Source organism: Emiliania huxleyi, assembly GCF_000372725.1.
Source record: "Emiliania huxleyi CCMP1516 chromosome Unknown EMIHUscaffold_121, whole genome shotgun sequence".
NCBI classification, from domain to species: Eukaryota; Haptophyta; order Isochrysidales; family Noelaerhabdaceae; genus Emiliania; species Emiliania huxleyi.
This window is the reverse complement of record NW_005201381.1, coordinates 227,405-250,997: the sequence shown is the minus strand read 5'-3', so window position 1 is coordinate 250,997 and position 23,593 is coordinate 227,405. Positions and strand designations below refer to the sequence as shown.

General features: G+C 67.5%; 7 protein-coding genes across 7 annotated transcripts in view; 3 read left to right on the top strand and 4 right to left on the bottom strand.

Annotated features, from left to right (window-relative positions):
- Positions 1 to 1,780, bottom strand: part of EMIHUDRAFT_466966 (fatty acid synthase) — a gene marked incomplete at its 5' end in the record, with an annotated part of 12,157 nt that extends 10,377 nt beyond the window's left edge. The window contains 3 exons of the mRNA XM_005790183.1: positions 125 to 198; positions 374 to 420; positions 594 to 1,780. Coding sequence (XP_005790240.1) covers positions 125 to 198; positions 374 to 420; positions 594 to 1,780 — 1,308 coding nt within the window. The remainder of the gene's footprint in view (positions 1 to 124; positions 199 to 373; positions 421 to 593) is intronic.
- A 4,209-nt stretch (positions 1,781 to 5,989) lies between these two features.
- Positions 5,990 to 6,916, bottom strand: EMIHUDRAFT_109605 (hypothetical protein; the record flags this gene model as incomplete). The annotated part of the gene is made up of 1 exon (XM_005790182.1): positions 5,990 to 6,916. The coding sequence occupies one exon, from the start codon at positions 6,914 to 6,916 to the stop codon at positions 5,990 to 5,992; it is 927 nt and encodes a 308-aa protein (XP_005790239.1).
- Positions 6,917 to 7,004: 88 nt separating this feature from the next.
- EMIHUDRAFT_466965 (hypothetical protein) lies at positions 7,005 to 9,350 on the top strand. Its single transcript, XM_005790181.1, has 6 exons — positions 7,005 to 7,691; positions 7,838 to 7,916; positions 8,337 to 8,435; positions 8,548 to 8,633; positions 8,825 to 8,860; positions 8,985 to 9,350. The coding sequence occupies exons 1-6, from the start codon at positions 7,191 to 7,193 to the stop codon at positions 9,219 to 9,221; spliced, it is 1,038 nt and encodes a 345-aa protein (XP_005790238.1). The 5' UTR covers positions 7,005 to 7,190; the 3' UTR covers positions 9,222 to 9,350.
- Positions 9,351 to 10,903: 1,553 nt separating this feature from the next.
- EMIHUDRAFT_440270 (hypothetical protein) lies at positions 10,904 to 12,213 on the bottom strand. Its single transcript, XM_005790180.1, has 5 exons — positions 12,145 to 12,213; positions 11,894 to 12,072; positions 11,661 to 11,748; positions 11,401 to 11,493; positions 10,904 to 11,173 (listed from the first exon to the last, which is right to left on the bottom strand). The coding sequence occupies exons 1-5, from the start codon at positions 12,172 to 12,174 to the stop codon at positions 10,970 to 10,972; spliced, it is 594 nt and encodes a 197-aa protein (XP_005790237.1). The 5' UTR covers positions 12,175 to 12,213; the 3' UTR covers positions 10,904 to 10,969.
- A 316-nt stretch (positions 12,214 to 12,529) lies between these two features.
- EMIHUDRAFT_225064 (hypothetical protein) lies at positions 12,530 to 14,434 on the top strand (the record flags this gene model as incomplete). The annotated part of the gene is made up of 6 exons (XM_005790179.1): positions 12,530 to 12,688; positions 12,764 to 13,879; positions 14,031 to 14,064; positions 14,143 to 14,211; positions 14,274 to 14,325; positions 14,425 to 14,434. 6 exons carry the CDS (start codon positions 12,530 to 12,532, stop codon positions 14,432 to 14,434), a joined length of 1,440 nt encoding a protein of 479 aa, XP_005790236.1.
- Positions 14,435 to 14,469: 35 nt separating this feature from the next.
- On the top strand, positions 14,470 to 18,726 carry EMIHUDRAFT_454797 (hypothetical protein; the record flags this gene model as incomplete). The annotated part of the gene is made up of 5 exons (XM_005790178.1): positions 14,470 to 15,195; positions 15,313 to 15,438; positions 15,610 to 16,600; positions 17,150 to 17,265; positions 17,854 to 18,726. The coding sequence occupies 5 exons, from the start codon at positions 14,470 to 14,472 to the stop codon at positions 18,643 to 18,645; spliced, it is 2,751 nt and encodes a 916-aa protein (XP_005790235.1). The 3' UTR covers positions 18,646 to 18,726.
- Positions 18,727 to 18,894: 168 nt separating this feature from the next.
- EMIHUDRAFT_109601 (hypothetical protein) lies at positions 18,895 to 22,526 on the bottom strand (the record flags this gene model as incomplete). The annotated part of the gene is made up of 7 exons (XM_005790177.1): positions 18,895 to 19,032; positions 19,110 to 19,238; positions 19,331 to 19,529; positions 19,699 to 20,039; positions 20,192 to 20,431; positions 20,708 to 21,543; positions 22,067 to 22,526. The coding sequence occupies 7 exons, from the start codon at positions 22,524 to 22,526 to the stop codon at positions 18,895 to 18,897; spliced, it is 2,343 nt and encodes a 780-aa protein (XP_005790234.1).
- Positions 22,527 to 23,593: the final 1,067 nt, after the last annotated feature.

Genomic DNA, 23,593 nt, shown 5'->3' with positions numbered 1-23,593 from the left:
GCGGCGGCGCGGCGGCGGCGGCGGCGGCGGCGGCGGCGCGCCAGCCCGGGCGATCGAAGTCGAGAGTGGGCGTGCCGTCCTCGGGCAGCCGGCCGCGGTGTGTGGCGGAGGTGAGTCTTGCGACCGGCGTGGCTTGCGCCAGCAGCTGCGCGAGAGAGCGCGGGCCGAGGTGGGGTTCGAGCGGGAAGAATGCGGCGCCTGGGCGGGCGGGCGCCGGAGGGGGGGCGGGGGTGGGTGGGTGGGTGGGTGGGGTTCAAGACGCGTGCGTCTCTGGCGGAAGAACGTGGCGCTGCGTGGCGGAAGAACGTGGCGCTGCGTGACGGTGCGGCGGTGCGGAGAGGGCGGGACTCGGTCTGCAAGCCGGCGGAGGCACCTGCTGCGCCGACAGCGAGCTGCGCGAGGAGAGACTCAGCGCGGTGCCTGCGTTGCGAGTCCACCGCAGTCAGGAGGAGGAGGAAGGAGAGGAGGAGGCGAGTGCAGCGCTTGCGCAAGTTGCGTCCAGCGGATCGCGAGAACGCAGGCGGAGCACGTGTCCCCTCGAGCGCTGTCTGGAGCGCTAGTCGGATCTGTTTCTGCATCTGCAGCCAGCTTACTCGAGCAGGGCGGCGACGGTCGCGCGGGGCGCCGCGCCGTGCGAGACGAGCCATCCGCCGAGCGCGTGCACCACCTCGCGCACCTCCGCGTAGCTCACCGCCTCGAGCCGCCCCCCGACCTCGGAGACGATGGCGGCGGCGGTTGGCGTCGCGGCGGCCCAGCGCAACACCAGCTCGTGCACGTACGGGACATGTCCCGGACGTGTCGTGTCCCGGGACAGGGACTCGACCGGCGGCGCCTCCACGCCCACCGCCCCCTCCGCCGCCCCCTCCGCCGCATCCGCCGCCCCCACCGCCCCCACCGCCGCCCCCACCGCTCCCTCGAGGGGCGGGCCGCACAGGACAGAGGCCGGCACCGGGGCGAGACAGACGGCAATCTTCGAGGCGACGAGCGCGAGCAGCGGGGCGAGGGAGGGGCCTCCCAGCCGGCTGTGCAGGTAAAAGTGCCCCCCCGGCAGCTGGGTGCACCCGCCGCCGCCGCTGCCCAGCGCCGCCCACCGCTGCAGCGACGCCGCGTCCACGGCGGCGTCTGCAGCGCCGCCGACTGCATAGACAGGCAGAGGCAACGTCGGCGAGGGCGGCGGCGGCGGTGCGGTGCCGGCGGCGACGGCGTCGAGGTACGCTTCGCGCATGGCAAGATCGGCGCGGAGCGGGGCGAGCAGCGGCGCTATCACCGCCACTTCGGCGGCGTCGGCGGCGTCCGCTTCCAAGGATGCCACCGGCACGAAGTCGAAGGCCGCGAGGGCGCGGAGCAGCGCGGCGTCGCTGAGGGAGGCGAGCCCGCGCTGCGCCTCGGGCATGCCGCACGAGGGCGGCTCGTGCGCCGAGGCAAAGAGGCAGACTGGCGGCGGGAGGCGTGCGTCTACCATCCTCCGGGCGAGCTCATAGGCGGTGAGGGCGCCGAGGGAGTGGCCAAAGACGGCGAGCGGTGCGAGGTGGAGCTCAAGTCGCACCAGCTCGGAGAGGACCGCCTGGGCGAGCGCCGCCACCGTGGGGAAGGCTGCCTCGCCGGCTCGGGCGCCTCTCCCGGGAGGACTGACCGCCCAGACCTCGACCGGCACGGGGAGGCGCGACGCGAGCGCGTCGTGCCAGCCTTCGTACGCGGCGGCAGAGCCACCGGCGTGAGGGAAGAGAAGCAGTCGCAGGTGAGGGCGGTCGACCGGGGTCTGCACCAACAAGGTGGTCATGCCTGAAGCCACCCGTCGCGTCGTGCGAATCCAGCACTTTATGCACCGGCCAGAAGCAGCTTGGCCGCGGGGCATGCGCCTTTCGACTTTTGTGTTTGGTTCTCTTGACACGATGCCGACAGAGAGAGAGAGAGAGAGAGAGAGAGAGAAAACCGCCAATGGCCGTTATCCGTTAGTGCGGACGTCGCCGCGGCTCGCCTCTGCCGCGGCGGCTGCTGCGCGCACGCGGCGGCGCCGCTCTCTCGCGAGACGGCTGGCGACGCGGCTCGCCGCCGACGTACGGTGCGCTCGTCCGACGGTCCGCAGCGTGGCGTGCGCGGCGCTGAGCGCCGCTCTGCGAGCGCCTCTGCGCCTGCACTGACTGTCTCTGTTGCTGCTGGTGGTGGTGGTGCTGCTGCTGCTGGTGCCGATGCTGCTGCTGGCGCGGCGCGGCTGTGCGACTGGGCTCGACGCGCGCGTCGCGAGCGTCTGACGCGGCGGGCGGCGTCGGGCAGGTGCGCTTCTCTCTCGGGTGGTGGTGGTGGTGCTGCTGCTGCTGCTGGTGGTGCAGATGCTGCTGCTGGTGCGGCGCGGCTCTCCGACGCGACTCGATGCGCGCGTCGCGGCTATCTGACGCGGCGGGCGGCGTCGCGGGCGGCAGCGGTGGCGGCTCGCGGGTGGAGGTGGAGGCTGGTGGCTGGTGGACTTTGAGTTTATTTCATGGTGGACTACGACATCTGGGGGGTCAACCGGGAGGCAGGGGGTTCAACCAGGCGACGGAGGACCGTGGGCCATCGCGGGGACGGGTCCGTCCGGAGGACGAGCTCGGTAGATCCGGATGGTCTTCACGCCGGTGGGTGGCACCGAGGCGTCTTGGACGCTCAGCTCTACCTTAAGCTCCTGAGGGGCGCGTGGTTTTAACCACGTAGTACGACTACAGCCCACCACAGACACCCTCCCTCTCCACACGTGTGCACACACCCTCACCCTCTCCCCTCTCCTCTCTCTCTCTCTCCTCTCTCTCCTCTTGTCTGTGCTGTCTGCCTGACTCAGGCACTCAATCTGCCGATGCGTGATTGTGTGTGGGCTGCTCCGAGGGGGCCCTGTGCGATCCGATGGGTAGGGGGTCTGTGCCCGGGCGGTGTCCGGTGCGGAGTCTCTCTCTGATCCCACCTGTGGTGTTGGGTGTGAGGTCGTGGAAGCTTCGATCCCAAGGGGGGGAGCCGAGCCCACTCATAACCAACTCTCAGGGGCAGTAGGTGGGCGAGCTTCAGGCACGCTCATCTCGATCGTCAAGACGTTGCTACGCGCGGTCTTCCGCGGGGGGAGCTGCGTCGACGGGTGCGGGACCGCGGCGCAGCCAGTGCCGCGGCGAGGCCTCCGGCTGTTTGCGGCGGGCGGCTTGCTGCTCGCTGAGATGGCGAAAAACTCGTCTCGCCACACGCCAAGGGCTTATGCTCTGGCGAGACGTGAGGCGCATGCGCCCAGGAGGGGAGGGGGCATGTGTAACGACACTGCTAGAGATGCCTTTCGGGGCCCAGAGATAAAACTTCTGTGATGCCATGCGTGACCTAGTAGTGTCCCCAGCTATGGGCGTGTCCACGTTGGAGCCAGGTGTGGTGTGGGCGCGAGAATAGCTCCGCCGTTCATGGAGGCAACCGATGCGAGTCGACTGGTGTGTGTCGTCGTGGTTTCGTATCAAGAATTCTCTCTCACGATGCCGACTTAGTGTGTGGGGAGGGTTACAGCACCCTCTCGTTTCCTCTCTAGTTTCCCGAGGAAACTCCGCGAAAATCGTCAATTTCACGGGCTCTGAGCCGACCGAGTCTGAGGCTGGTTTGGGCCCAAAATCAGCCGACTCGCTCGGTCGGCAAAATACCGGGTATTTTGCGGGTACCTGGAAAACCCCGGGTATACCTGGAAAATACCCGGTATTTTGCCGGTTTCCTCGGTTTCGCCTCAGATTCTCTCTCTCTCAGATTTTGGCCCAGACCAGCTCTCAGACACAGGGAAACTCGAGAGTTGCCAGAATGGAGCCTAGAATGGAGCACCAATCTCTCTCTCCAAACACCCTCTGGCGTTCCCTGTGGAAATTTCCGGAAACGAAAAGTGCTGGGGACCCTCTCGTTTCCTTTTTGGTTTCCGGAAACATGGGTACAGGCCAACGTGCCGGTAGGCAGGATGTCATCCCCCGTGATCCAGGACTGCCCATGGCGCATGGGGCTGACTGTCAGCGCTAAACCGTAACCCGCCGGGGGGCGGGCCGGATCCACGCGTTCCCAGACTACAGCCCCATTGGAGGTAGGTCGCTCGTCTAGCCAAAACTCGGCTTTTGTTTTCTTTGTTCTTGCACACCGCCAGCAGGCTCACGAGGCGACGACGAGGGGTGGATATCCTTTGCAGCCAGTCTTGTGTGTGTGTCTGCCTCTTTGCCACTGGGGGGGTAGGCGGCGTCCACCAGCGCTGTGCAGCGCTGAATTATGCGAGAAGGCCACGACGCCACTTGTTTGAGCGCGCCGTAAGCCGCCCGTAAGGCACGCGGCAGCCGTCGGGGAGCGCGATCTCGGTCAGCTGGTGCCGTCTCGTGGGCACGGTGCGAGGAACGACATGCTGTGGCAACGACGAGAGCTGTGCCTCGAAGACGCGCGCGAAGGGGAGAGAGGAAGGACCAAACCCACCCGAGTAATATTTTGTGGTTCACATAAACTGTGGTTCACATCAGTAACCAGCCTCCGGCGGGGCCCCCCGCTACCATCCAAACCCGCGAGTACCGGTCTACTATCATAGATAGCGGCTCAAGAGTCAAGTGTGCGACAGAAGTCCACACACACATACGACATACACATACACAAAAAGCAACTCTCACGACGCACGGGCACCGGGTGGAGCGGCGGCGGCGGCGGCAGCAGCACGCGCGGGCGGACGGATTCGGACGGGGCGGAGCAGCGACCGCCTGGGCGGCCGCTGCTCTGTCTGCCACAGAGCGCCCGTCGTCGCCGAGCTGCTTCTGGTTTTTGCGAATCCAGCAATCCAGAAGCAGCCTTGGCGGATTTGATTTTTTGGGTTTGCTCGACTTTTGTTATCTGTGACTGTGACCCCCTAAACACGATGCCGACTAAGATTCTAAGTGTGGGGAGGGTCGGCGAGCACTCACTCACTAGGGGTCTAGGCGGCGCCGCAGGGCGAGGGTGGTGGAGGGGGCGGTCCGGCGGCGGACGGAGCAACCGCCTCCTCCCGGCGTGCCGGTTAGGCTGTACCCATGTTTCCTCGCTCACCCCGTCTCGTTTCCTTTCCGTGTTTCTCTACAGCACCCTCTCGTTTCCTCTCTAGTTTCCCGAGGAAACTCCGCGAAAATCGTCAATTTCACGGGCTCTGAGCCGACCGAGTCTGAGGCTGGTTTGGGCCCAAAATCAGCCGACTCGCTCGGTCGGCAAAATACCGGGTATTTTGCGGGTACCTGGAAAACCCCGGGTATACCTGGAAGCGTTTGATGAAGCTGAGATCGCAGATGCCTTAGAGAGTTAGAATATACAGCCGCCACAAGTGTTCTTCGACAGAAGTGTGGTGCTACGTGCTAGCCGTCGCCCACAAAAAACGTGAGTGTTAGAGTTGTTTGGTATTAAAAATCTTTATCTCGCCCACCCTCGTCGCCCACCCTCGGGCGTCCGCCTCTTCCTATCTCTTCGCAGTTTCTCACCAATTCTCGCAGCGACCTTCATGCCACCTCGCGTTCTCCCAGTTCCCACTCTCATCCTCGTTCTCTCTCCTGCTGTTTCATCCTCTCGTCTGACTCATCGCTCTCCTCGGCCTCGACCTTTCAAACTCATGCGGCACCGGCTCTACTAGCGAGGCGAATGACATATTTATTCGACACCCTCGACGACCATCTCGGCTACGGTTCCGACTCCGGCTCCGGCCGGTAGTCGACAAGCTCGAAGCTGCCGAGCCCAAATCACTTCTGTCACACATTTCTTGTTGGCTTCTAAAAATCTCTATAAATAAATAAATAAATACAACGGACATCCCAAGCTAGGGCTGGGTCGAGGACAGACACGTCCCCACCTTTGCAGGATTTTGCAAAAGCGAGGGGGGAGGGCGCATCGCCGCGCGGAGAGGGCTGGGCACAGGGCACAGGGGATCTCTCTCGCATAGGATACGCACTCGGCGGCACGAGGGCAAGGCTGGGCGTCCTATGTTTGTGCTCCCCCCCGGACCCCTCGCTCTCGGGCACTAACCATCTGACCACTCATCGACGGGGCTTGGCGAGCGGCCGCGCTGCGGGGCAGGGCTGGTGAGAATGGGCTCTGGCCACTCGCCCGTGCGGTTGTAACCCCGCATCTGTCGGACAGAGGCCTCGACCGCCCCTCGCGGCAAGCTCTCGAGCATCTCGAGCAGCTCGCCCGCCGCCATCGCCGCCTCGAACTGCTCCCTCATGCCGAGCGCGCCGCATACCCTGCGGACCGCCTCCTGCTGCACCTCGTCCGGCGTATCGGTTTCATAGCCAGACGAGTCAGCGGAGGCGGCCCGCTTGGCGGGCGGAGAGTCGGGCGACGGCGAGCGCGACTGGCGCGAGGGCCCGCTGCCGCGCGCGGACAGCGCGTTCTTGTCAACGAGACGGGGTCCAGCATCGGCACGGCCCCTGGCACCGCGGCCCTTGCCGCGCTGCTGCTGCCCACGCTTCCTGCCCGGGTTAGGGACAGTGAAGGAGCAGCCGCGCACTCCGCCGCCGCTGGGCGGCGGCGGCACGCGCGCGGCGGCGGCCGGGCCCGCAGGCGCGGCGGGCTGGCCACCCGCGGTGGCACCCTGCGGCTGCGATGCGGCTGCGGCGGCGTACGTCTTGGGCGCCGGCTCCGCGGCTGGCGGCGCGGCGGCAGGGGCGGGCGGCGCCGCAGGGCTCGCGCTCGCAGGCGGCTCCGTGGCCTGCGCCTGCCGCTCGTGGCGCACGGCGCGCTCGAGCTGCGAGTGCGGGTGCAGCTGTACGATGACGTCGCCGCTCTGCGTCGCGGTGAAGGAGACCGAGTACGGCGCTTCGCCGTCGTTCTTCTTCTCCGCGTAGACGAGCGCGTAGTCGCACACCTGTCGTTGGTGGTCAGTGAAGATGGTCTCTGTGCAGCGCTCGGCGGAGCCGACGCGAGAGAAGTGCCGCCTGAACGCCATGCGTTCAGGCGCTGTTTGAAGCTCTCTCAAACTCGGTGTGTGCTGGTGCGATTCTTTTGGTGTGCCGGTGTGTGTGCCCGTCCGTGTGCCAGTCCGCGCCAGTCTGCGCCCTTGTCGTGCCAAAAGGCAGTACGGGGCCCAGCGTTGCCGGCAAGGCCGCTCAGGGCACGCGAGTGGCCTCGAGCGTCGAGCGCACCTCGTGCCGCGCCCGCTGCTGCTCCGCTCGGCCGAGGTTGGGCGTGAAGCTTGGCGGTCCCCGACCAAGTTTGTGTATATGTCGCCCTCGACCACCACGCCGCTGGTTGGCGCCGGCGAGTACTACTCTGAGTACTACGGTCACAACCCAAACTTCCTGCGGCGCGTGCACGCGTCGCTGCGCGGAGGCAGGAGCGGCAGCCGCCGCTCCTGCATCTTCCTCGCAGGCGACTCTTCGCTCGACAACAAGTTTTGGTTCGACTCGTGGGCGGCGGCGACCAACGGGTACGAGGCTGTCCTCGCGCCGGGCAGGATGAAGACCGACGTGTGCTACTGGCTCAACGACGAGCTGGTTCGGCGGGGGCATGGCGGCCGCCTCTTCTGCCTCAACACCGCGGTCGAGGCCACCTCGCTCAACACGCGCGCGTGCGGCCGGCTCACGCCGCAGGACCGGCTGATCGCGAGTGCCATCGGCCCGGACGACGTCCTGGTCGTGTCGGTTGGCGGCAACGACATCGCGCTTGAGCCGCTGCTCTTCACAGCGCTCAACCTCTCGCTGGTCGCCTGCTGCACGCCGCAGGTCTGGGAGTAGACATTGCGCGGGGCACGCTGCGCAGGACACCGGGGCGACACACCCACCCGCATGAGGTACATTGCATCTTCGGGCTCTCTCGGCATATCTCTCGGCCGATCTCGCGTGATCTCCCCTCCGATCTCGTGCCACAGGTCTGCATAGAGCAGTGCGCCTGCGCCTGCCCACCCAACCTGCGGGTCGACCCTGGCTGCGCCTGCTGCGGCCTGCCAGGCTGCAATGCGAGATCGCCCGAGATCGCCCGAGATCACCCTATGGGCCCCCCCTCCTTGGCTGCGCCTGCTGCGGCCTGCCAGGGCACACATCGCCTCACGCCCTTGTCTGTTCCCGCAAAAACACAACCCCGAGCCCAGACGCACAAGACAGACCGTCGAGATTGGACAGGCAGCAACGACAGTCAGAAGTCCACCCGGGATCCCCGAGACCCTTCCCAGGCCCTGCCCGGAGCCGTCCCGGAGCCTGCCCCGAGAGACTCACAGTCGGTCGTGGGCGGCCCGCGTGCGTGAAAAAGGGTTGAGTACATGCGACCCGTCCTCAATGAACCAGCCAGCTAGTCTCCCCCACAGTCTGACCCGCAGGCCCACTCCCTCCCGCCATCGACTATGGACTACTCAACAGCTTGCCTGCCCGCAGGTTGCCTCGTCTCGCCTTGCGGCTGCCCGCCCGGCCTCGGCTACCTTGTCGACCTCTTTGGCAACCGCGTCCAAAACTACATCGAGCGACTGCTCGCCGGCCGAGATTAGCCGAGATCACCCGAGATCACCCGAGATCACCCGAGATCACCCTCGATGGGACCGAGGTGCAGTGCCAGCCGGCGAGATTAGCCGAGATTACCCGAGATTAGGCCGGCGGCCCGCAAGGGTGGTCGTCTGCATGATCTACTTTTTGGACGTGCACGGGCGCGGCTCCTGGGCGGACTGCTTCCTCAAGGCGACCTGTAGTGTACAGTCTCACCTCGGGCAGGGGCACGCACGCGCATCACGCCCAGGGCGAGGGACATTCAGCACACACGCACGTGGGGCTAGCACGCAAACATGTGGCGAGACGGCCGACACCGCACAGTCCACTGGTCCACCAAGTAGTGAACTCGTGTCCTGACTGCCTCCTCAAAGCGCTGCCAGATGGTCTGCTACGACAGCTCGCCCGCGCGGCTGCAGGCAGCCGCCCGCGCGCGAGATCACTCCAGATCGCCCGAGATCGCTCGAGAACGCCCAAGACCGCCCGAGACCGCCCGAGATCACTCGAGATCGTCCGAGATCACTCGAGATCACCCGAGAGCAGGCGGCCATCCGCGCCCTCTTCAGCCTCGCCACGCGGCGCGTCGCCATCCCGGGCGTGGAGGTTGTGCCATTCCCGCTCTTCGAGGCGCTCGACGGCAGCGACCCGAGAGACTACGTGCAGCGGGTCGAGCCGTCGCCGGAGGGAGGGCGCAAGATGGCCGCCGCGCTCCTTGACGCCATCCTCGACGAGGGTGGCGGCGGCTGCTACCGGCGCACACCCGCCGAGATGCAGCGATAGCAGGGAGCTTAAACACCCTTACTCTATATGTACGTGTCCAGTACCAGGGATGCGGAATCGACCGTCTCTCTAGGCTCAGCGTGTGCCAGCACTCTCCACAACTCTCAACTGGTCGGAAACAAGTTGGTGAAATAACAAAACTAAGACACCTCTAGCTCTCTACATTTTGCGCGCGCGGTCCTTAGGCTAGTTCCAGTTCACTCTCTCACACGCTAATCTTGAGAAAACGTCCAACGGAGAGGATCCGTGTTGCTTCCAGCGCCCTCCCCCGCGGCGCGCTCCCTGCGGCCATGGCCGATGATCCTAGTATGGGGGGCTACCTGGGTACCGCGAGAGCGACCCAACTCGTCGACATCGTCCGATGATGGTGCCTCAAAGTCAGCCTCGCCGGACCGGCTCGTATCGTGGGGTCGAGCCGGCAGTAGCCGCGACATGTGATTCCACCACCCCTCGTAGGCTTTGCCTCTGCTCGCCACCGTTCCCAGACTGCCTAATGGGATAGAAAGGAAGGCTAGGCGAGCGTATAGAAGCGTGCTCGACCTCGTCGTGGCAACCTGCACGGCAGCGCTGGTAGGCGCGATGAGCGTCGTGCCACCTGACCCGAGACGGGTCGCAGGCGTCGTACCGAGCGCGTCGAGACCGTGTCCTGATGTGATCTGCACGGGTGAATCACGTCGGCGTCAAAGGAGCGACGTGCGACCTGTCAGAGCTTGATCTCCGATCTCAGCGGCGTCGACTCTGGGGGGAGGCGGGGGCCCCCGGAGGCACCGTGCGCCGCGCAGAAGTGCGTAAACGGGGCTCCGGCTCTGTTAGTCTCTATTAGCACCGACTTCCCGAATGGTTACGGTTGGTTAGAGGGCAGATTTGGAGAGACCTCGAGGAGTACTTTGCCGGTCCAAGAGAGAGGCACCGGCGCTGTCCTGAGAAGGTGCATGGTCCCTCTTGACTGCCCATGCGCGCGAGGCTGTGTAGGCATAGCCTCGAGAGTGCCAGCAGCCAATCCGAGGCGACGCGCATTGCGCCAGAAGCGTGCACACGATGGAAGGACACCTTCCTACTGGCCGTACGATCAGGTCGTCACTGAATGCCGAAGACTAAGGCCGCGAGCTATGCAGGCGCGGTCAGTTGAGCAGCATGGCACGGTCAGCAGCGCCGAAAGGATGTCGCAAGGCGTGATAGCATGGCCGCAAGTACGCCGAATTCCCATGAAAACAAGTAAAAAATCGCGCGAAAAAGAAAAAAAATGCCAAAAAATCGGCGCCTGCGGCGGGCTGGGGGGACCCATTCCCCCCCCGCATGGGTATCCCCTAGGGCCCTCGCCTCCCCCCAGAGGGCGTCGAGTCGTCTCCGGCGGCGACAATTTTGTCCCTCCCCAGGACGCGCAGAGGCATGGCGCGGTGTGCGCCCGTCCACTCGGCGGGGTCGCAGCTGCCTCTGGAAGGCACCGCGAGGGACAAAATGGCGCAATTTGTTCACAAAAAATCGTGAAGGTTTTCGGTAACGCGAGCTGTGCCGGGGGATACAGTGATCAATGGAACGAGTAGCCTTTACACCTTAGGACCTTTACACCTTAAACGCGGAGGAGCAGCAATGACCAATGTCCGAGAGCGGTCCCGAGCGGTCCCGAGCGGTCTGGGGCGCCCCTTCCCTTCGATTCCCTTCTCCTAAGACCTGACAACTCTGCCACACACCGCGTGTCCTCACAGTACACAGAGTCCGTAGACTAGGTTCGTGGCCCCTACCGCCTCCTACCGTAGCTCGCCCTTGTCCTCCGCGCCGCCCTTGCGCGTCTTCTTCTTCTTCTTCGGCGGCAGCTTCGGGCTGCTCACCTCGACCAGCTCGAAGTCATACTGCAGGTCCGCGTACGGGGGCACGCCCTTGGTGCCCTGGGCGCCGTATGCGAGCCGATGCGGCACCATCAAGCGCCGCCGTTCGCCCTCGCACATGCCCACCTTGGGGCGGAGAGGGGCGCAGGGTGGCGCCGCGCTCTCTCCCTCTCTCCCTCTCTCCCTCTCTCTCCCTCTTTCTCTCCCTGTCCCTCTCTCCCTCCCTCTCCCTTCCTCCGCTGCGGTGTCGCAGAGTGCGCACACCCTCTCAGCTGTTGGCGTGGCGAAGGCGTGCGCGGCTTGCATGCGTGGACAACTACGCCGGGACATGCGTGGCATCTACGCCCGGAGACCAGGCCCTCGTTCCACCCGGCGACGGGCGCCTCGTCGGAGCCGAGGACGAAGCGGAAGGGCTGCGACCCGGTGTGGAAGGAGGAGGCGAAGGCCTGGGCGAGGGGTACGGGCGGGAGATGTGCAGAGGAGTGGGGAGGGCGAGAGGCCGTTGGAAGGGGACAGCGCTGGTCCTCCCGCAGTACCCGAATCCAGCTCTGGTCGGAGAAAAAGAAAGCTTGGCGGGGAGAGACGGGTGCCGAGGAGAGAGAGAGAGAGGCACCTTGTTCGTGGCCACCACCTTGCCGACGTAGTGGACGCGCATGACCGACCCCTCCACCGACTTGCGGCGGCACTTGTCGGGCACATACCTGCGGGCGGGCGGAGCGAGCAGCACATGTTTGTGTCTTGCTGCCGCCGACGCTTGGGAGCAAGCCTGCGGCCACCAGCGCTCGTGCAGCCGGCCGCCGGTGGGGGGAGAGAGAACGAGTCCAGTCGGCGTGGGCTCGCGCGCACGTCACATTCATCGAGAAGGCCGTCTCCTCAGCTGGCGGCTCTGGCACTGCAGCCTCCGCAGCCGGCACGGCGGCGGCAGCGGCGGCGGCTTCCGCGATGGCGGCACGCCAGGCGTCGAGCTGGGCTTGAAGCTTGTCCAAGCTCGCGAGCGCAAGTGTCGTGTCGCCGTTTCCGGCAGCCTGTAGGCAGGCGGAGGCTGCAGTGACGCGAGCTGGCGGCTACAGAGGGACTCCTGCACAGCCGGTGCGCACTATTCGCGCGGTACCGATGATCTGCTGCATTTTGACGGCGTGGTCCGAACTGGCGGCGGTGGGTGCGACGGCGGCCGCTAGGAGTGCCAGCCTGATGAGCGACATGTACACGTACAATTGCATTGCGCCCCCGGCTGAGGTGTCGGTCGCGCCACCAGCTCTCTAAATTGAAGAAAAACCGTTGGGCAGTAGCGTCCTCCCATCCCACCCTTGGGTTGTCTGTTTTTTCTTTCTTTCGGCTCAGCGCCCGGGGAAATTGATGATTTCCACGGACTACCATTGTATCCCGTCGGGAAACTAGAGAGGAAACGAGAGGGTGCTGTAGAAAAAAACTGAAAAGAAAAACGCGCACCGGCTTTTCTTCTTTCTCCAGGCCGGCGGGCGGATGCAAGCGACACCTCTGCACTGTTGCGATCGCAATACCCTCCGCCTGTGTGCCGCCTTGGTCGTGCTCTGCCTCCTCCTCGCCCACACCTTGACCGGCAGCGACTCCACCTCCACCTCCGCTGCCGATGCCGCCGTCATGCTCAGCGCGACGGCGCCCGTGCGCATCCGGCTGCCCGGGCGGCGGCCGCCTCGCGGCGCGTACTCTCGCTGGCGGTGCGTGGGCGATCTCGAGACGATCGGCGCGGTCGAGCACCGCGGCTGCGTCTTCGAGAAGGTCTGCTACCTCCCCAACGAGTCGGACTTTGTCTTCTACTCGCGGCCGGGAAACGTCTCCGAGCTGTCGCTGCCCGCGGTGTACGACCACCGACAGGGCGCGCAGCACACATTCCGGTGGCGGAAGAGCCGCGGCGACGGCCGCAACGCCGACTTCGTCGCGCTCAACAAGGACGTGCCCTACAAGCGGCAGCTCACCTGGTCAGCTCGCACGCAGCCGGGGCCGGTGCCGGCGGGAGCCGTGTGGGCAAGAGGCGTGAGCGCGCTGTCGGCTCCGTTTGCGCCGACCAACCTCGGCCACGTGGCGTGGGACGAGGCCTTCCCGCTCCTCGCCGCGATGGCGCAGCTGGGCGTCTACTCGCCATCGCTCCGCGTCCTGCGAACACACTCTTGCGCCACCCTCGCCAAGCGCGCCTCCTCCTCCGCCGTCTGCCGCAAGTTTGCCGCCGCCTTCCTCGGCCCGCTGACCGACGCGCGGGCGGCCGCCAGCGCGCTGCAGGAGCCGCCCACCCTTGAGGCGGAGGCGCGCGCTCTCGCCGGCGGCGGCGGTGGCCGCCCCGTCTGCTTTGACAAGCTTTTGGTCGGCGGCACGTTCGACTCCTTCAACCGCGAGGAGCTCAACGTGGGCAAGGAGCCGCTGATCGCCCTCTACCGCGCGCGCGTCCTGGCCGCCCACGGCATCTCGCCGACCGCGCCCCCCTCCTCCCACACCATCATCATCGTCGCGAAGAAGGGACGGCGCGCAATCGCAAACGTCCGGCGCGTCGCGGCGGCAGTCCGCGCGGAGTTTGGCTCCGTCGCGGAGATCGTGCTCACTGATTGGGCGGGGATGAGCATGGCCGAGCAGCTGCGGCTCGTCGCGAGCACCACGGTCGCCGTCTCCCCGTGCGGAGGCATCTCGATGCTGCTCCCCTTCCTGCCGCAGGGCGCCGCAGCGGTGCTCGTCAACTACATGCTCGGTGAGGGGGAGGAGGCGAGGCACGGAGAGTGCGACCCCGCCGCGGGCGGGTGCTCGTGGACGATGGAGGCGGAGCTGTGGAGGCACGTGCGGCACGTCACCAAGGTGTACTACCAGGTGACGGGGCCGGACGACTTTGCGCGCGGCCGGCCCGGGCGGGACGAGTCAGTGCGCGTGGACCCGGCCAGGCTGCTGCCGCTGATAGGCGCGGCGATCCGAGAGATGGAGCCCTTCTGAGGCGGGGGCTACCAGACATCTCATCACACAGGCCCAGAGCCCGATTATTCCACGGAGTTTCGTACGTCCCAAGGTGCAAGGAGAATCAAATAATTGTTAATTCCCGCTCATTTACCAGTAAATGGGCAGCACTCTGCCGACAGGTCGCTACGGCGATGGCGGCAACCAGAGAAAAATCTTCGTGCAGGCTGAGAATCACAGCATGGACCATGGTCCTCCACATGCGGGAACAACACAACGGATCACGGACGGGAATTGCTACCGCCGTGGACAGGGCGGTGGAGCAGTGGACTCGTGGCAGACAGGGCCTACGATGTCCTCGGAGCGTGCCTTGTTTCTTGTTATCAAGCCCCGCCGTGCGAGCCGCCGCGCTCCGTCCCCATTCTGCCCAGCTCTACTTTCCGTTCTCGGCTGCCTCATCGCAGGGAAAGTTAGGGAACGGCGCCGGCGGCGGCGGTGGCGGCGGCGGAATGCCACCAAAGAAGGGCCTCGACCAGGAGGCGCTCCTTCGCTGGGCCAAGGCAGAGACGAGCGGCTACCCTCTCGTGCAGGTCACCAACTGGCAGTCATCGTGGAACGACGGCCTGGCCTTTTGCGCCCTGCTGCACCGCCGCTTCCCAGAGGACATCGGATCGTTCGACGCGCTCACCAACGCGACGCCGGAGGCGCGCGCAGCCAATTTTGAGCTCGCGTTTGGCGTCGCCGAGCGGCGGCTGGACGTCGACCGCCTCCTCGACGTGGAGGACATGATGGCGACGTACCCAAAGCCGGACAAAAAGTGCATGGTCCTCTACGCCGTGACGCTAAACAAGGCCATCGCGGAGAAGTTCGGCAGCGCCTCAGGCTCTGGAGCTGCGCCTGCTCCCGCGGCAGCGAGCAAGAAGGAGGCGGCAAAGGCAAAGGCGGCCGCCGCAAAGGCAGAGAAGGAGGCCGAGGCGGAGAGGGCCAGGGCGGAGAAGGAGGAGCGGATCGCGCGGTCGCGGGCAAAGGCGGCCGCCACAAAGGCGGGCAAGGCACGCGAGGCACAGGAGCAGACGGCCTCCTCCGCGGCGTCGGCCGCTGACCGGCTGACGAGGCTGGCGGGCAAGTCGGGCGACGCTCCCAGTCCGTCGCCGACCGGCGCTCGGATGCCGTCGATTGCCGCCGCGGCGAGGGCGCTGACCTGGGCGAAGAAGGCCAAGGGGTCGCCCGCGCCGGTGAGAGGCGCTGCGGCAGGCGCGCCGGCGGCCGCGGCCGCGCCCTCGGCACCGTCTGCCTCGGCAGAGGCCGCAGGAGGAGCGGGAGGAGCGGGAGGGGGGCCGTCGCCGCCGCAGGTCAAGGGTGCGGTCGCACGGGCGGCGCTTGCGCTCGAGGGCGGGAGCCCCGCAGCGGAGAGGGGTCCCGGCGGACTGGCGCACTTGCGGGCGAGAGCTGCCGCCGCCCGGTCGGCCAAGGCAAGAGTCGAGGGCGCGGCGGCGGCTGGCGGGACGGCAGAACGTGCGCGGGCTGGCGGAGGGACAAGAGGAGGGAGGAGTGCACCGTCGCCATCGCCATCGCCGTCGCCGTCGCCGTCGCCCCCACCTTCGCCAGCCGGCAAGCGAGCCGCGGTGCCGATGGCGATGCTGAGTCAGATTCGCGCCGGCGTCAAGCTGCGAAAGCGGGCGCCAGCCGCGCCTGCCAAGCCGGCTGGAGGGGAGGGAGTGATGAGCAGACTGCAGCCCACGGCAGCGGGCACGGCGGCGGCGGCTCGCTCGGATGGGTCGGCGGCGCCCTCGGGAGGGTCGTCGAGCGCTTCGCACACCGGGCAGGTGAGGCCGTCGCTGGAGGCGAGCCGGTTGCGGGAGAGGAAGGAGAAGGAGAAGGCGGACAAGATTGCGCTGCTCAAGGCGCGCGCGGCGGCGGCCAGGGTTGCCAAGGCTCGGGTGGAGGAGGAGTCCGCCCGCCGCTCAGCGGGAGAGGCGGCCGCAGGTGAGGCGGCGCCTCCGGCGGTGGTATCGCCCGTGGCGTCTCGCGCGGCTCCCGGCTTTCTGAGCCAGATCCGCACGGGCGGCTTTCTGCGGAGCAAGCCGTCGCCCGCGCCGTCGCCCTCGCCGTCACCGGTGCCATCGCCTGTGGGTAAGCGGGCTGCCGTCTCACTGGCCGTGTCCAAGAAGCTCTCCGCAGAGATCTCAAACGCGCCACCCCGCGGCTCGATGGCGGAGCGGCTGCAGGCCTACGACGCCGCCGAAGCGGCGCAGCCCTCCACTTCCACGCCCCTCCGGCCCTCGCCTGACAAGGAGGGGGTCGAGGTGCACGATCGCCGCAGTGTCGCCGACCGCGAGGCCAAGGCGACGGATGCCCTCTCCGAGTTCCGGGCGGCGCGGCTCTCCCTCCGCACCGGCGAGCCAAAGAGAGGCGGCGCGGCTGCCGCGGCTGTGGCGGTCCCACCGCTCAAGGTCACGCGGATCGACGGCGTCAAGTCGGCCCGCGAGGCGCTGGAGCAGTACCTCGAGCAGATGGTCTCCGCCTCGGAGACGTCCGACTCGGAGTCCGGCTCCTCCTCCGATGAGGGCGAAGAAGAGGAGCTGCCGCCTCCGCCGCCGGGCGGGCCCCTTTGGAGTCCGTCCGAGCTCCTCGGCTTCGGTGACATGAGGCGGCCATCGGCGGCGGAGAAGGCGGCGGAGGCAGCGGCAGAGACGGCAAGAGTGAAAGCGGAGGAGGAGGCAGCCAAGGAAGTGGCGAGGGCTTTGGCAGAGAAGGCGGCGGCAGAGAAGGCGGCGGCAGAGAAGGCGGCTGCCAAGAAGGCGGCTGCTGACAGGGTCGCTGCGTTGCTGGCGTCTGCCGAGAAGGCGGCTGCGGAGAAGGCGGCTGCGGAGAAGGCGGCTGCGGACAGGGTGGCTGCGGAGAAGGCGGCTGCTAGGAAGGCGGCTGCTGACAGTAAGAAGGCGGCTGCCGACAGGGTCGCTGCGTTGTTGGCGACTGCGGAGAAGGCGGCTGCGGAGAAGGCAGCGATTGAGGCGGAGGCGGCGGCAGAGAAGGCGGCCGCGGAGAAGGCGGCGGCAGAGAAGGGGGCGGCGGAGAGGGCGGCGCTGGAAGAGGCGGTAGCGGAGAGGGAAGCCGCCTTCCAGATCTCGGACATCGACGGCGACGGCGTGGTCACCCGTGAAGAGCAGCGGAAGATGGCGGGCCGAGGCGGGCTGACGGCCATGCAGTTTGCTCAGGCCGACGCCGACGCCGACGGCCGGGTGACCCAGAGCGAGCTCCAGGCTATGCCATCGCCGAGGGCAGAGCTGTTGGCGGCGTTGGCGGTGTTGCCGCCAGATCGGGCCGCCAGAGTGAAGAGTCTGAGGGAACGGGCTATCGCCGCCAGGCTAGCGAAGCACAGGGTGGCTGCAGAGGCAGCATCGGCGGCGGCGTTGACCGAGGCAGCTGCTGCAGCAAGGGCGGCGCCAGCAGAAGCAGGCGGAGCGGAGGGCGCAGTGGCAGAGGCGGCGGCAGCTGAGGCGGCCGAGCCAGAGGTGGCGGTTGTGGCAGAGCCGACGGCGGCAGAGCTGGCGAGAGAGCGTGCCATCGCCGCTCGGTTGGCAAGGGCCAGTGTAGCCAGCCGGCGGGCAAGCGCGGCGGAGGCAAGTTGGCGAGGAAGCGCGGCGGAGGCAAGTCGGCGGGCAAGCGCGGCGGAAGCAACAGAAGGAGCGGAGGAGACGGAGGAGGAGGCTGAGGAGGCGGGGCCAGAGGCGTTGGCTGCGGCGGCGGCGCCGGCAGAGGCAGCGCCGGCAGAGGCGGCGCCGGTAGAGTCGGCAGGGGCGGCGTCAGGAGAATTGGTCTTCTCGGACACGCTTGCGACGCCATCGTCAGTGCGTGTCGCCGAGCGGCTTGCGCGGGCTCGGGGGCGCAAGGCGCCGGCCACCAAGACCGGCCGCGTCGCTGCCTCCGGGGCGCTCACCCCTCGGCTCAAGCTGCAGCTGCTGCGCGAGACTCTCGCAAAGCGGCGGAGCTCGAGCGCCCCTGGACGGCGGCCTTTCCCGGGCGCAGAGGGCGGCGGGGGCGATGCTTCTGCAGGCAACGCGTCGGCGCCGGGGTTGCGGGCCGGGCGCGGGGTAGCGTCCGAGCAGGAGAACGACGAGCGGAACGACGACATTCGGAGCGAAGCCAAGGCGGGAAGCGGCGCGGGCGACAGCAGCGAGAGAAGCGAGGGCGAGAGCAGCCAGAGCAGCGAGAGCGACAGCAGCGACGGGGACGCGGACGCCGAGGAGCGGCTTGGGCTGATGGGGTGGATGCGCAACGTGGGCAAGGTTGGCGGCAAGGTGGGCAAGGTGCGGCTGCGGAGCGCGTCGGAGCGAGTCGCCCCACGGCCGAAGCTCGCAGTCGGTGCGATCTCGCACCTGCGCCCGGGGCCTGTCGACTCGAAGCGACGCCTCTCGCAGCGGCTGCCGTCGTTCCTGCACGAGCTCGAGGATGCCGCGCTGCGGCGAGACCTCGAAACGTGGGCGGGGTCGCGCAAGCTCCCCGGCGAGGCGGTCGAGCTGCTGCTGGCGGCCGGCGTACAGGACGTGGCGGAGATCAAGCACTTGCGGGGAGGCGACGCGCTGGCCTCCCCGCCCGTCATGGAGCAGTTCCCGATCGAGCTCCGTGATAAAGTGGAGCAAGCGGTGCAGGCGGAGAGGTACAGCTATGCCACGCTTGACTGACACGCGCACTCGAGCACGCGCACATGCGCCGCTTAAGCGCTATGTAGAGTTACCTTTTGCTAAAGGGCGGATTTCATTGGCAAACAATCTTGTAGCTAACTCTCGCCATTGGTGCGACGGTGTATATCAGTCACGACCTATGCCTATATAAAGCCGGCCCGGGACGGGTTTGCCACCGTCGCTATCCGGATAGCGACGGTGGCATAGGGTGGCTGATACACACCGCCCTCCCCGAGACCGCTGCTTCTCTCAGCCGTGCCCCGCGCCCGCGGCTGCAGGCAGCACCCCCCGCTGGCTGAGGAAGTTGTCCTGGTCGCGGCCGAGCGTCCAGCGGCCGCTCTGCATGTGCAGCACCGAAGGCGCCGAGTGGCGGCTATACGCGACCACCTGTACGAGACGAGCCGAGATGGCTCGAGAGGAGCCGAGAGCTTCCCCGAGCGTCCCCGTGTGGCGGCCGTGCGCACCTTACCCTCGTCGCCGCCAGAGACGACGAGGTCGTCGTCGGGTGCGATCGCGAGGCAGCTGATCGGCGCAGAGTGGCCCGGCAACGAGGTGAGCATCGGCTGGGCGAGCGAGACGTCCCACAGCCGCACCTGAAACGCAACACTCCTCCTGAAACAGATACGTGCGGAGAAACGGTGTGTCGTCCCGCCGGCCGCGCCACGCAATCGTCCGAACCGGTGACCATGACCGTGCCCGCGCTGTGCGCCCACTGCGCCGTCACGCCGTTGACGTGCTGCGCCACCGGCTCGTGCCTCAGCACGTGCAGCGGTCTATGCGACATGTCCCGGACATGTCGTGGACATGTCTTGGCAGGTGCCGCCGCCTCGCGCCTCAGCACTGTGCGGCGGCCTGTCGGGCCGGCGCGTGTCGAGCACGTGCGCCTGCAAGGCTCGGAGAAGGGTCAGGGAAGGGTCAGGGAAGGGTCAGGGAAGGGTCAGAGAAGGGTCGGCGAAGGGTCGGCGAAGGGTCGGCGAAGGGCCAGTGCCGCGCGGTGAGAGCGCGCGAGCCTCGTCGCGGTCGCCCGACGCCTGGATGTAGCGGCCGTCGCACGAGAGCGACGTCAGGTTCACGTCTCGCATCCCGCTATTGTACTGCAACACCAGCGAGCCGTCGCGCGCGCAGTACTGCCGCACGGACCCGTCGGCGGCGCCGGTCAGCAGGGTCCCCCCGCTTAGCGACGCGTGCAGGCAAGACACGTGCCCCGCGCAGCCCGGACCGACCGTCGACGCGCTCAGCGCGAGCCGAAGCTGGTGCGTCTCCGCGTCGATGACGAGGGCCTGACCCTCCTCGCCCGGCAGCGAGTCCATCGCGGCCAGGAGAGAGCCGTCGCAGGGTCCGTGCCCGAAGGCCAGGTCGAGAGGGTTGCGGCCGAGCTCGATGCGGTGGCGCACCTGCCGAAAGATGGCCGAGATACAGCCGAGAGATGTGGCCCAGAGATAGCCGAGACATGGATCCACCGCGGTGACGCACCGCCGCCCCTGCAGGTATGAGCCGAGATCTGGCGAGATCTAGCCGAGCGATTGCGCGCCTTGCCCTGCTCCACGTCCCACAGCACGAGCGCGTTGTCCTTGCCTCCCGACGCTGCCAGCCCCTCCACCCGCGCGTGCGTGCAGAGGCAGAGCACGTGGTCGGTGTGTCCCGCCTCCTCGCACACGTACGCCCACGCCGGCACCTCCTCCTCCTCCTCCTCCGCCCCCTCGGGCTCAAACTCGACGGCGCCCACCCCTCCCCCTTCCCCCTCCGCGCCCGCCGCGCCGCCGCCCGCGCCCGCGCCCGCGCCGCCCTCTGCGTCGGCGGCGGAGGGCACAGGGAGGGGGTGGCCGAGGCAGCGGCTCAGCTTCCCGTCGGCCGCCGACCAGACGCGCACCGTGCCGTCGTACCCTGCGTCAGAGAGTCGGAGAGTGTGGGAGAGGGTGGGGAGAGATGATCTCGTCGGGCTCGGCGGAGGTACAGCCGAGGTGTAGCCGAGGTACAGCCGAGGTGTAGCCGAGGTACGGTCTCGCCGTGTGCCTGCCGTGAGGAGCCGCTCGCCCGACGCGGAGAAGCGGACAGCAGAGACCGTCGTCGCGTGCGGCTGGCCGGCGCCGCTGCCGAGGACGCGGCACGCCTCAGTGCGGAGGTCGTAGAGCAGTGCCTCGTGAGGGCCCTCGCCAGAGCCAACCGCCAGCCGCAGGCCGGTGCCCCTCGGGGAGGAGAGCGCCACGTCCACCACGCACCCCGTCGGCTTGCCGGAGACGGAGGTGGGTCCAAAGGTGCGGTACACTCCGCGCCGCAGCTCGCCGCTCTGAGCCTGCAGCGCCGCAGCACCGAACGACCTCTGGTCCACCAAGCCAGCCGCGCCGACTCTCCGCCCCGCCCCGCCCCGCAGCGCAACAGGCCGACCGACGAGGAGCATCGCCTGCAAAAAGTGCCAGGACAGGTCCGGGAGACACAGGGACAGGAATGGCCGACCAACGAACAGCATCGCCCGCTCGCGAGGCCGCTTTCCGCCGCCGCCGGCCGTCTGCCCCTCCTCGCCCCCCTCCGCCTCCTCCTCCGCCTCTTCCTCACCGCCGCCGCCGCCCTCGCCGCCGCCCTCGCCGCCGCGCTCGCCGCCGCCAGCTCCCCGTACATCTCCCCATATCTCCCCATATCTCCCCATATCTCCCTCGCCGCCGCCAGCTCCCGCCGCCCACCGCAACGCGTGGCGCGCCGCCTCCACCGCCGCAATCTGCTCCTCCCCCCGCCGTATCGCCTCTCCCTCGCCCCCCCGCATCGCCTCTCCCTCCCCCTCCCCCGTCGCCTCCTCCTCCCCTCGCTGCAGCGCCTCATCCGCAAGGAACCGCGCGCAATCCAGCGCCGTCCGCCCAAACAGCAAGGACGGCGCGAGGGACAAATCGGCGGCGGAGGGCGCGCCTGTCCACAAGTGGGCGTGTGACGGCGCTGCTTCCCTCGTCGCGCCAGATCGTCGGCCGATAAGCCACGCCCGAGGCGGCGGCGGCGAGATGGCGGCAGACCGCCGCCTCCTGCGCCTACCAGGCGAGTTCGAAGAAGGCCTCGTGGAAGGCTTGTGGAAGGCTCCGAGTTGTACCGCCTCCGGCGCCGAGTGTCTCGTCTGTGTGTCGGTGTGTCGCACGAGTGTGACCGTCTCTGCGCCCTTGCGTCTACCCATACCGCGGTCCCCGTCGCGGCCTCACTGCTGTTTCGCCGCTGTTTCGCCTCTGGTTCGCCTCTCTATCTATCCGTCGTGCCGAGAAGGGCACGTGCAGCACGTCTCCCGCGACCAGACGGTCGGGCCCGACGCCGGCCGCCGCCCACAGAGGCGTCTGCACCGCCGCGGCCGCCTAGACGCAAGACCGGCCGCGGAGGGTGTCGACGGGAGAGACGCTCGGACGCGCCGCAGAGGCGGCTTGCGACGGGCGCGGCACCGGAACCGGACCATCCAGCACCCGCAACCGCTTGCGCGCGGCGAGGGAGACGTACGGCCGCGCGGCGCACGCACCCGTCGCATCGCTCTCCACCCACGCGTCGGCGCCCTCGTCGCCGGCCGCTGCCGCCGCCGTGGCCGCGGCGGCCGCAGCCGCGCCGAGCACAGCGATGCCTGCATCGAGCCGGGCAAGGCGGGCGTGGAACGTCCTCGCGCGGTCGCCGGCGGCGGTCGCCGCGTCCTGCACGTCGAGGGCAAGGTGCTGCGGGTCCGCCGCGTACAGGTGTTGCACGGAGCCGCCGGCGGCAGCCGTGCCGGCAGTGTCGCCGGCGGTGTCGCCGCCACCGTTGGGCAGAGGGAGCGCGGGAAGCTTGAGCGACTCGGCGGCGTGGGAGGCGAGCGCGCGCTGACGCTCACGCCACAAGGAGAGGAGAGTCGCCCACTCGACGGCAACCGAGGAGTCGCTCGGCATACACACGACGGTACGCAGCAGGGCTCTCAATCCTGTGGTCCAGTGTGACAATGTGGACAGCTTCACAGCTCCACTTCCTGCAGAAACAAACCCGTACAACTTGCATGCCTGGGACAGATGGGTGCCCTGAGCACCTGAGCGGAGTATCAGACCAGTGTTATAAGGTATTCGTGGAGCTGTTCACACTTGTTCGCGCTGTGAAAAGAGCTTGTCGCGGCGCCGTGTTCTGCTGGCGGCCTGAGCCCTGGCTGTCAGGCTGTCAGGTGCTGTCAGGTGATCTGTCGGGCTGTCGGGCAGCTGTCAGGCACTGTCAGGTGCCTCTGTCAGACCAGCTGTCAGGTGCTGTCAGTGCTGTCGGGTGCTGTCGGGTGCATGTCTGACAGGCGAGGGGTTCTGTAGCTGTCAGGTGCTGTCGGAGCTGTCGGGTGTTGCTGTCAGACGCTGTCGGAGCTGTCAGAGCTGTCAGGCTGCTGCTGCTGTCAGACGTTGGGCTGTTGCTGTCAGGTGCTGTCAGGTGGTGCTGTCGGGGTGCTGTCAGGCTCTGACACACACCAGCCACACTTATGACACTATCAAGAGGAGACCAGCAGGACTCTACTACACATACATACTCTAGCCTCTACTCTGCCTCCGGTCCCACCATCTTTTTCATGGTGGACGTCACCATCTTCTTGTCTGCGGCACTGAGAGAATAGCAGAGAGGCAGGGTGGAGTGCTTCTTCAGGTACACCTTGCTGATGATCTGGTAGTTGCTGGTCCAGCGGAAGGCCTCCCCATCGTTGTCGCTCGTCAGCTTGTAGTACTTGCACGCTCTGTTGTGTTCTGGTAGCGCGGGCCGTCTGGGGGGGGGTCCCGTCACCCTTCACCTCACGGTACCACCGGAGGATAAAGAGGCCCTTGGGGTCGTTGATGAAGACCCCGTTGCTGCGCTGACTCATGGAGAGCTGGCGCAGGTACTCTGCGCTGGAGCTGCCCCCCTCCTATGGCGTGATCACGCCGGCAGGGGCGGCCGCCTGGGGAGCGCAGATGGCGGCGCAGGCGGCGGCGGCGGCAGCGGCACAGACGGC